At 38.6% G+C, this 10,513-nt stretch overlaps 5 protein-coding genes and 1 long non-coding RNA gene across 7 annotated transcripts; 4 read left to right on the top strand and 2 right to left on the bottom strand.

Annotated features, from left to right (window-relative positions):
• Window positions 1-756: 756 nt before the first annotated feature.
• Window positions 757-2,145, top strand: LOC116933751 (protein D3). The gene is made up of 7 exons (XM_032941460.2): window positions 757-924; window positions 1,124-1,240; window positions 1,299-1,425; window positions 1,479-1,573; window positions 1,638-1,680; window positions 1,740-1,815; window positions 1,876-2,145. Exons 1-7 carry the CDS (start codon window positions 757-759, stop codon window positions 2,015-2,017), a joined length of 768 nt encoding a protein of 255 aa, XP_032797351.2. The 3' UTR covers window positions 2,018-2,145.
• LOC123474077 lies at window positions 1,228-3,509 on the bottom strand. Its single transcript, XR_006648715.1, has 4 exons — window positions 3,371-3,509; window positions 3,062-3,303; window positions 2,901-2,997; window positions 1,228-2,843 (listed from the first exon to the last, which is right to left on the bottom strand). It is a non-coding gene; the product is annotated as an uncharacterized LOC123474077 (long non-coding RNA).
• On the top strand, window positions 2,750-3,805 carry LOC116926582 (protein D3). Its single transcript, XM_032933537.2, has 6 exons — window positions 2,750-2,851; window positions 2,907-3,033; window positions 3,095-3,189; window positions 3,273-3,315; window positions 3,387-3,462; window positions 3,526-3,805. Exons 1-6 carry the CDS (start codon window positions 2,792-2,794, stop codon window positions 3,662-3,664), a joined length of 540 nt encoding a protein of 179 aa, XP_032789428.2. The 5' UTR covers window positions 2,750-2,791; the 3' UTR covers window positions 3,665-3,805.
• On the top strand, window positions 3,702-5,096 carry LOC116926580 (protein D3). The gene is made up of 6 exons (XM_032933534.2): window positions 3,702-4,203; window positions 4,275-4,401; window positions 4,464-4,558; window positions 4,625-4,667; window positions 4,742-4,817; window positions 4,896-5,096. The coding sequence occupies exons 1-6, from the start codon at window positions 4,039-4,041 to the stop codon at window positions 5,041-5,043; spliced, it is 654 nt and encodes a 217-aa protein (XP_032789425.2). The 5' UTR covers window positions 3,702-4,038; the 3' UTR covers window positions 5,044-5,096.
• Window positions 5,097-5,103: 7 nt separating this feature from the next.
• Window positions 5,104-7,510, bottom strand: LOC116926512 (protein TAPT1 homolog). Its single transcript, XM_032933435.2, has 8 exons — window positions 7,116-7,510; window positions 6,871-7,048; window positions 6,648-6,783; window positions 6,463-6,560; window positions 6,252-6,402; window positions 6,018-6,187; window positions 5,697-5,961; window positions 5,104-5,636 (listed from the first exon to the last, which is right to left on the bottom strand). Exons 1-8 carry the CDS (start codon window positions 7,367-7,369, stop codon window positions 5,200-5,202), a joined length of 1,689 nt encoding a protein of 562 aa, XP_032789326.1. The 5' UTR covers window positions 7,370-7,510; the 3' UTR covers window positions 5,104-5,199.
• A 994-nt stretch (window positions 7,511-8,504) lies between these two features.
• LOC116926550 (carbonic anhydrase 14) lies at window positions 8,505-10,186 on the top strand. 2 transcript variants are annotated; one of them, XM_032933496.2, is made up of 8 exons: window positions 8,505-8,655; window positions 8,721-8,778; window positions 8,845-8,871; window positions 8,946-9,110; window positions 9,181-9,331; window positions 9,399-9,504; window positions 9,600-9,830; window positions 9,912-10,186. In XM_032933496.2, the coding sequence occupies exons 1-8, from the start codon at window positions 8,623-8,625 to the stop codon at window positions 10,023-10,025; spliced, it is 885 nt and encodes a 294-aa protein (XP_032789387.2). In that variant the 5' UTR covers window positions 8,505-8,622; the 3' UTR covers window positions 10,026-10,186. The 2 variants fall into 2 exon arrangements, with proteins under 2 accessions (XP_032789387.2, XP_032789386.2); XM_032933495.2 differs by having other exon boundaries at window positions 8,839-8,871.
• Window positions 10,187-10,513: the final 327 nt, after the last annotated feature.

The raw sequence follows: 10,513 nt of genomic DNA, 5'->3' as shown, positions 1-10,513 counted from the left end.
TTTCGACTTCTTCTCATTCAAAATACTAGTGTTTTTCTTGGCCAGAGAATTCTAAGTCGATGAAAGGTTTTTAATCTTTTCTTTAAATGCTGATATCTCACTCGAATTAATAATTGATATCGATGAACTCAAAGTAAACAATTAAATATTAGCTGTCATTAAGAGATCAAACTCGGTTTAATATCATCGTATTACAGAAATGCCTGAAATATTTTGCCATGTCATTGGTAACTATGGTAAGGTGTTCTTTGACCGTGGAACATCTTGAACGTAGCCACACACATTTTTTTCCCGCGCAAACACTGTGAAATCGTCTGCAGCTTATAGTTGGAAGCATCAGTGTCAAGTGCTTGCTTTAATTTACTCTAGTTTCAGTTTTGGGTTTTGGCTCTTGTTGAAACTCAATTTTTAGTGCAACTTTCCAACATGAGGGACTATTCAAAAAAACTAGATGAAGCTAACTGTATTTCGAAATGTGTCGACAAAGTGGAAATCAAAATGTTTATGAAATGTAAGAGGGTATGTATTTATTTTTATTTATAATTTTTTTGCTCTTTATTTCTGTAGTAACAAAACAACACTTTAATGGCAGAATTAAAAATATTGTAAACATCAAGACATGCTGCCATCTATCGTGGACAGCGTTAACATTAAGTTTTTCTTTTAGATAACAAAAAGCTTACTACAACTTTCTTTTCGTCAGATAGTGAATATTTTTTACTGTAAGAACAAAAATTCACACGTGTGGCAACTATTATGTCGGTTACAGCCTTAAAACATTTAAAGACCGTCAACAACTACATTTCCTTGCTTCGTGGCTCGTCATTTTCACGCCATTGCAGTCTAGTCGCCTGTAGCCGGCAGTCGATATTGAATCGGCGAACAACGACGTTGATTTCTTTAGAAACTTTTCCACAGTTCACGGTAACTTATTTTTTATTCATTTCGAACAACGTAGAATACCATTGTACTCCTACTCTGTAGGAGTAACGGAGAAATCTGTGGCACTTGTCCGAATATCTACTTACTAGGTCACCCATATTGTCTAGTGCCCAAGACGCACGTTAACGACTACATAATGTTTCAGCTCAATACATTTTTAGTTGCTTGTTTATTATTTCAGCTCGGTTCAAATCATTTTAGACTCGCATCATCGCAAAAGAGTCAGAGTAAACCAGCAATGGAAGCTCATGGAGTTGTCCCAGATGTCATTGATGTTGCCCCAGCTGCAACTATAACAGTATGTAACATTTTATTACTTATTACTGAAGCGACATTACAATTTTGAGCATTTTTAGATCAAATATGATAGTAGTGCAACTGTTGAAGGGGGAAATGAGTTGACACCTACCCAAGTGCAGAATGAGCCTGTCAACATTGAATGGCCTGTTGAAGAAGGGGCTCACTATACCCTCTGCATGACAGGTAAATGTGTTTTTGACAAATGATCTATTAGTTATTGAAATACATTTATTTAGACCCTGATGCCCCTTCAAGGGAAACACCAACATTCAGAGAGTGGCATCATTGGCTTGTTGTCAACATCCCTGGCAATGAAATCAAGAAAGGAGAAGTATCCACTGTTTTAAATTTCTGTTGGTATACAAATAATAATGTTGTTTCTGCTCCCAACTCAGGTTTTGTCCCAATATGTTGGTTCTGGTCCTCCACAAGGCACTGGTATTATTAACTAATCTAAAATTGGTATCATCCCAGTTAAAACCTACAAATTATTATAGGTTTGCATCGTTACGTGTTCTTGGCGTACAAGCAGCCTGGTCCTCTTACCTGTGACGAGCCTCGCTTGACCAACAGGTAGTTTTGTTTTATATGCAAAGCATGGATTATCCTAACTTTTTCCCCCGTTGTATTTAGGTCGGGCAAGAATCGTGGAATGTTTTCCATCCGCAAGTTTGCCGAAAAGTACAACTTGGGACAGCCGATTGCAGGAAACCTGTACCAAGCCAAATGGGATGATTACGTTCCTAAGCTCTACGAGCAGCTTGGAGACGATTAAAATACCTTTCAGCATTGAAAGAAAATGCCGAAAAACCTAACGTTTTCATAATTTAGTAGGAAACCGTTAGCCGAAGTTATTACTTTTTTACGGCTCTAACAAATATAACCTACATGCTTAAAAGATAACTTCTTGGCCGTTTTTCTCTATAGATTATTAGACGGATTTATACCTAAAAGCAGGGAAAATGTGGATAATGACCCTAATCCTTCGGTTGTAAATCGCCCCTATAACAATTTTCAAACTTATTTCATAACATACGAGGAAAATTTCAGACTGTTAAGGTCAGTATCCACTACTCCAACGCCCTTGTAAATGGAGAAAACAGTTTGGTACCAGTAGGCAGAGATGATCAAAATTCGTTGAAATTATATCGTTCCGCTTCTTACGATTTCAATCGTTGCAGTTCGTAGGTAAGTCGTTCTCCTTCGTATAGCTCCTTGTCGCTGGAATATCCATAGTCATTCCCCAACCGCAAAAGTAAGAGATCACCGGCGCTAACCTTCATAAATATACGGTAACTTAATTGCCAATTAATTTCTTAATGTGGTATTTCAGTGTTCGCCTAGTTATCCGAACCAACTCGAACAAAACATTCATGAAAGCTTTGCCTGTTGCTGCCTCGAAACAAAGAATAATGAGATCTACCTTTAAAAACAAAATTTTTACCAACAGGATAGTTACTTACCCCATAGATTTTCCGTTCTTATCTATCCGTATTTTTAGTTCCATTCTTCTTATTCTCATCGTCCGGCGGAATTCAACGAAGGAGCAATGAAAGGTCACGCAATTGTCCCTGATGTCGTTGACGTTGCACCAGCCGGAACTATCGACGTACTGCGCATTAGATCGTCTTTCACAGTTTGTATTAAATATATAATACCTTTAGGTCGAGTACGATAGTGGTGCCATCGTAAAAGAGGGAAACGAATTGACACCTACTGAAGTCCAGAATCAACCTGTCCGTGTAAAATGGCCATCTGAAAAAGATGCACATTATGCTTTAATGCTGATTGGTAGTTAAATGATAGAAAGGTTTTATACAATGTGCTTAACGGAAATATACATTTTTTACAGATCCTGATGCCCCAAAGAGGACAAAACCAACAGCCCGAGAGTGGCAACATTGGCTTGTAGTAAACATCCCTGGCGATGACTTCAAAAGAGGAGATGTAATCATCATACATTTTTTCTGCATAATATACTGTCGGGAGACCAAAAGGTTGACGTTTTTTTTTTTTTTTATTGTTTAAAGATTCTGTCCCAGTATGTTGGATCTGCTCCTCCTAAAGGCAGTGGTAACAATAATTAGATTAAAAATGATTAAGTTTTCTCAATAAAGTTTCTCGTTACATGATGATGATTGCAGGTTTGCATCGTTATGTGTTCTTGGCCTACAAGCAGCCTGGCACTCTTATCTGTGACGAATCTAAGTTGACCAACAGGTAGGTCAGTATGCAATGCCTTCCACGAATGTCCGCTCGCTTACGTTGTTTCGTTGAATTTAGATCAGGAAAACGTAGGGCACACTTTTGCGCGAAAAAATTCGCTGAAAAGTACAATTTGGGCAAGCCGGTTGCTGGAAACTGGTTTGAAGCGCAATGGGACGATTCTGTACCGATGATCCACGCTCAGCTTACAGATTAATAAGTAAAAATGAGTCATCCACGGAGGAATTGCAACTCTTTCTAGTTGTGAAGCGTGAAAGTTAAAGATTACGTTACCCCCGAAGTGTCTATTGGTAACGGTTCAAAGTAAATTCAAAATACAAACTTGTTTTTCAACTTACTTGGATGGAGAGAATTTCCCATTTGTCGTAACAGCTGGCTTTACTAACCTTTGGTTCATTTGCGTTTCGCCTTGCGGTGTATAACGGCGCAGCTAAATTATAGTTAACGTTTAGAACCCCTCCGAGGATGTGCACCGTTACGGACATGTTAAAGCTTCAGGATTTTAAAAACATTTTCAACTCAGTTCTCGGTTGAGAGAAGTCGTTGCAGTGTCACTTTTTCGAGCTAATTATGGTATCTGGGTTAAGGTACTTTTCTGTTCTTTCAATGCTTCTGCAACTGAATTCGATTCCAGTTCGTAAAGTTTTGCCACAAACTATTGACGGTAAAGCCTATTGGGAAAATCTTGGAGTAGTTCCTGACGTTATCGATGCTGCTCCTCCGGAAAGCATAACTGTATGTCCAGACAAAAAATATTATGTTTTTCTTAATTAACCGTGTTTAGATCTATCCTTCTTAATATTTAGATTGAGTATGACGGTGGACTAGCTGTTGTTGGAGGAAACGAATTAACTCCTACCCAAGTACAGAACGAACCTGTCAAAATTGAATGGTCGTTTCAACCGGGAGATCTTTTTACTTTTTGCCTTACTGGTAGTGGTTCCTTAATGGGATTTTATTCCTGCCCTTTTTGTTACACGCCTATTCTTTGCCAGATCCTGATGCTCCTTCAAGAGAGGTCCCATTGTTAAGGGAATTCCAACATTGGCTAGTTGTGAATGTTCCTGGCAACGACTTAAAGAAAGGAGAAGTAATATAATTAATCTTCGATTTTCTCCTTTAGTTACAAATAAAGTTTATAAATATTTACATTTAGACTCTGACTACTTACCTGGGATCTCAGCCTCCATTGTTATCTGGTACCTAATTACCTTTGTAATAAAAATCGGAACGGATTTCTCCTAGTTTTAACCGTTAATTTTATCAATGGTAGGTTTACATCGCTACACATTTTTAGTGTACAAGCAGCCACAGTATCTTACGTGTGACGAGGACCGCTTGCCCAACAAGTTAGTATAATACCTGAACTTTGATATTTTATACCGTAACTAAACGCTTTTCAATTACGCAATTTGCGTTGCATTTAGAACGCTGAAAGGGCGTGGAAAGTTCTCCATACAAAAGTTTGCCGCAAAATACAATCTGGGCCAACCAGTTGCCGGAAACGTCTTCCTGGCCAGATGGGATGGACTTGTGACGCAGCTCGATGGAGGACTTGAAAAACTTAAAGATTAATTTAAAAAACTCTGAAGCTGTAATAAATTAACTTAATGTTAATTGAAAACTTAGCTTCTGTTCCGTTGTATCACTTTTTATTTTTTAAATATCAGTTAGGATTACGTTTTTCATGGGGTGAGGCCGATGGTTTGTCGTTACTTTTGTTTTTACTTTCTATTTTGCGTTACTTTCCGTGAATGTCTGTTCATCTTCGTCAAATATCTCTTCATTCAGACAAATACTAGTCAAGCTTACTGTGCTGTTGGAAAAAATGGGTTGACCGAGTTCCGGTATGAGAGGAGGAATTTGAGGTGGTGTTCCCATTCGCATCCTTCTAGAACCCCTGCGTTGTATGAGAGAGCGTCGAGGTGGTGAATGAGAAGCACTTCGAAATTTGACAGGGAACGCCAAAATATCGGCATCCGCTGTATTTGGCGCAGAATTGAGCTGACTCAGCTGTGATTCATCGATGCTCATGGAGCGGGTGAACAAGCCGGCTGGTTCTGGAAAGGATTCATTTTTTGGCACAATATCGCGATCTTCATTTGCACTGGTTCTTTTTTCGGGTCGAGATGCTCTGGGGGATGCACTTCCGGAAGTTGATGTCGCAACTAAAATAAAATTCATGTTTGAATAATTTAATATTTTTGGCGATTTCTGACTAGGGATACCTATAGATCCCAATCCTGCTGCTGCAGCTGCACTAGCGCGTTGCTTTTGATGAGTATCAATAAGGTCACATGCTTTGCCGAGAGTGATAATATTGCTAAGGATTCTGAAAGAACCCAGGCAAAGGAATGCAAGAAAGAGGATGAAAGCGTCACCGTAATTGGTTATCTGCACGGCTTGACTCACAATGCGAATAGCCAAAACACCCAGCGGCAAGGGTATGAAACCCATCCGACGAGCGACCAAGTCAGAGTGATCGGTAAATGCCTGCAATGATCCAGTAAAAAGGGATCAGAAGTTTTGAATTAATCAAGGCTTCTTACATGTTTCTGCTTTGTTGCTGCGAGATCATAGGCGAGGCTGAGTGTAAACTCTTGATAGATGTTTGATGGAATATCGTTGAAGCGAGTGATAAATGCGTGTTTCACCCAGTCGACAATTACCTCGGCGAGTATGACCATTAGGCAATCAGGGATCAAGACCCAAAATCGTTCTGCAATTACATAAATATAGTGGAAACTGCTATGGAAATGTACTATGGTAATGTTAGCTACTACCTTCTTTCCACATGTACTCTCTCATTGTTTGAATCACTACAACCAGTAGAAGGATGCTGAGATGAAAGCGTTCTCGTACATCAGAGCAAGACAACTGGAACAAGTTATTCTTGTCAAATTTCTTGAACACACTACTCTTCAGCTCAACAAACTATATAAACTCAAAATTAGTCACAACTTCACATATATAAAGGACTATAAAAGAACTCACATTGTTGGACATCATAATAGTTAGCAAGGCTTTGTTGCTTGAATTTATCGCCACATTGAGTGTTGTTGCTTGGAGAAGTACTAGAACTGTGTGCAATACTAAGTCCAAGTTAAGTTTTTAATGTTAGGAAAAAGTGGAGAAAAAAATGTATCATTGATAAAATAAATTTGCTTTGAAAAGGATACAGACATAAATAACAGCCATAATGAAATGGGGAATAACACCTAAGTGCTCTCGCTTTCTCCCTTTTCTTTCTGTGGCAGTCCAGAAAAGAGCATCAATAATATCTTGCCCAAACACAGAAAATAGTCTGTCTCCTGTCTAGAACATAAAAAACAAAACAATATTCATGTTGTCACCATGCATTTATAATTTGATAAGATCATTAGAAAAGTAAAGTTTACTTACCTCAAGCATGTTATAGAAAATATATAATTTTATGACTGATTGACTTTTGATTAAGTGATACATCATAGCCATATCCACGTGAGAGAGTATTACACAACAAATAATGATTATGGTGCCTTTCAGAATATCAACAATTTCAGAAGGCTGTAAAATACGCTTGTAGTTTACTCTGCTGAAGCTGTGGTATGATTGAAACAAATTTGCTCAGTGATCTGAAATAATAGGTAGAAAATGTCAAGTAATACCAGAATAAATGCAGTATAGGTCGCGTTGTCATCCCCCACAAGGCAAGCACAAATCTGAGCGGGAGAAAGGTAAACAGAAAAAGAAACGCATCTGTGCACTGAAAAAAGCCATACGACATGAACTTTTCCACCTCTCGAGGTATCTTCATGAAAAGGTACACTTTCTGCCGACGAGCAACGTAACGCTCTTCATCATTTTCAAGCTGATAGCCTCTATAAAGTTCTGCTCGTACGAAGCTGTAAAAAGACGGCATTTTTCATGAAAGAGAACAAGTTAATTTGTTGGACTAAAAGTGTAAAGGCAAAACACATGGAATGCCAGAGGAAACCGCATTGTTGAAATGCAAGAGTCTGCTACACAAAAATAAACAACGAAATAATGTGAGGTTCAACGTTCAGCCGCTAGGTATAATGACGTAGACGTAGTGTACAATTCAAAAGTGCAAAAAGGTCTCTAATAAGACGTCCCAATTTCTAATTTACAAACGCAAAATACGCCAATACTAAGTCAACTCCTTCCTAATAATCGTTCATTGCACGTAGATTCTTTGTGTCGGCGCCATTTTTGGCTAAATGGCTGAAATGGTAACTAAGGAGGCAAAGGAGCAGAATGCAGTAACTAAGCTTAGCCACGTGATTTAAGCTTTGGTCAAGTAGCCTAGGGCAAATAGGGGCAGAATATGACTAGCTGTGGAATGGCATATATGAGAAGCTATGGATCTCGCAAGACTGCTTGTAGCGAGCCAGTAAAGCTGTAGTTCAGTAGTTGGGGTTAATTGAAAATCAGCTCTTATTAACGCATATAATTTCAACCTATTTCCATATCAGTACTTAAAATATTAAGAAACAAGTTTTTGTCAAAGTTATGGCGTACTATCTAAATGTGATGATACAGAAAGTAAATCAAGTCAAACGAGTAAAGAAAATATCAATTGAAAAACGAAATTTAATCTCTACAAGAGTGACCGTCATGAATAGCGTGCAGGGTGCGGCACTTAAGCCTTGTACTACTCAAGGTCTCAGTGCCCTAATTTTATGTTGTACTTAGATCATATGGCATCAGAGGATTTGACAAAGATGATTTTGAAGATCACTGGTCCTCATCTATTAGGCTCTTCATGTTCATGTTCAAGAAGGAAAATGTGGACGTTACGTTCGTTTGATATTCCACAACCTTAGGTTGTGGTTTTAGTGATTTATGGCACATAATGCAATCATCGAAACGAAAAGATACGATCAGTTGACTGCTTCAATGAGAGGCACAAAGTATAACTTATTACTAGGCCAACAAATAAAAAACAAAATACCATCAAAGATAGGAATGGTTGCGCCATTTTTTATTTATCTCCTTGGTCAAATACAAATAAAATGTAATTCACAATCTGTGATCCGGGTAAAGGATATCATTTGAGCATGAAACCATATAAAAACCTCGCACCAAGTTGCCATTTTCTATCAATTGTAACACTCGATTGAACAACGCGATCAAATTGAATACAAATTTTCAATGGACATGCGAATGTTAGTAATCCTTTTGCAGGTAAATCAATATTGGATTAACAACATGATAAACAAGTACATCAATGTGCTTTGCATTTCTTTCAGATCCTGGTGGTTTCTTTTGAATTTGCGTATGGTGCTGTTATAGACAGAAACCGTGCAGGTATTTACCATTATCTCCTCAGCCTTTTACCGATTGTAAACGTATATTTTATTTTCCCAGTTTTAGAATCGAGAAGCAACTGGAATTATGACGGTAATAAAATTAATCCTCTTTAGTTAATATTGCTTAGAGATTTCCAATTATTCGCGTAACCCCATTCGTAATAGATCCCAGCAGTCTATGGCCTGTCGACTTCCCAATGTGTGGAGGTGAGCAACAGTCCCCAGTTAATCTTGATCGACTGACTGTTATCGAGGCTACCTACCCAAAACTAATGCTCGCTAATTATGACAAGGTTTTTGTCGAGACTCTTAGTAACAATGGACACACAAGTAAGGAATTAACATTCAAGTAATTGTATCTTTCCGTAGTTCAGACATTTTTTTCTGTTGCTGTTGCAAGTTGTTCTCCAGTTGCCTGAAATATTATCGAGTGAAGAAGTGCCACACCTGAGCGGTGGTGGATTGCCGGGCATTTACAATTTCGATCATCTTCACTTCCATTGGGGTAGTGACTCCAATCGAGGCAGTGAACACAGAATCTCTAACCAAGCGTAAGAACCTTTTATCAATGAATACACCGTTTGATGAAACGCGTACCGAACGTAAGAATTTGTATAGGTTCCCGGCAGAACTTCATATCGTCCACTACAATCAAAAGTATGCGGATTTGGCAACTGCGTCTGGATTTTCCGATGGTATAGCAGTATTAGCTATCTTGATCGAGGTAAGGAGACATTCCTTTCGTCCTTTCGAGCAGATTCAAATGAGTTAAACGTTAACCGTGAACCCAAAAACATTAACGTGTATTTATTTTGCCAGGTATCAACCAGGGATAACATTGCTTTCCGTCACATTCAACATTTTGAACATATTATTCACCCTGGAGGTTCTCCCACTTCTAACGTGCCGCTTCCGATTCCACTTGAAGATCTGATTCCTGACGATCCTGACGCGTTTTTCCGATATGATGGTTCGCTCACAACTCCCGAATGCAACGAATCAGTTATTTGGACAGTATATGAAACTCCCATCGCGATTTCAGAGCGTCAGGTATATAGAATCTGACTTATTACTAAAACCTTTTTGGCTCTTTATTACTAGCTAATCGGATTGATCGTGTGTGTTAAACAGTTGGACAAGTTCAGGGAGCTATTCACCTCTGGGAATATTCCAATGGTCGACAATTACCGTCCTATTCAACAAATAAACAACCGTATCGTAACATATCGTTCATCAAGTTTTTAACTTGATGAATGCATTGCAAACAGCCAATCGAAAATGTCGTGAAAACTATACCAAAGATACAAGGACCATTTCTGGGGAAACCCCCGCTTGTCGACTGCTGTTTTCTTTATTCAATTGTATTTCCAAAATTTATCGAGGAATAAAACGTGATTGCCTTGTGACTGTAGCACTTCCTTCTAGCATCGATATTCGCCGTTGTTTAAGTATGGTCAGTATGTCAATTTAGGTCACTATTTTCCATACGTAGAACGATACTTTCACTTCAACTTATTATCATTCTTGTTACGGTAAACAGATTCGCAAGGTGAGTTACGTCTAGAAGTCGCGCAAAGCTAAATCTAACGTCAACTAGATTAGTGTGCACCTCATGACTCTTGTAACGAACCAGTGTGAAGTTTACATTAAACATGATCGAAACTCGCGTGCGACTCGAAAGTCTTACCGTTTCACCTGGAAGTCATGTCACAAGCATGTGATTGTAATAGCAT

This window comes from Daphnia magna, linkage group LG7 (genome assembly GCF_020631705.1).
Source record: "Daphnia magna isolate NIES linkage group LG7, ASM2063170v1.1, whole genome shotgun sequence".
Classification (NCBI taxonomy): domain Eukaryota; kingdom Metazoa; phylum Arthropoda; class Branchiopoda; order Diplostraca; family Daphniidae; genus Daphnia; species Daphnia magna.
Note: the sequence above shows the minus strand (reverse complement) of the source record. Positions and strands in the feature narration are given on the sequence as shown.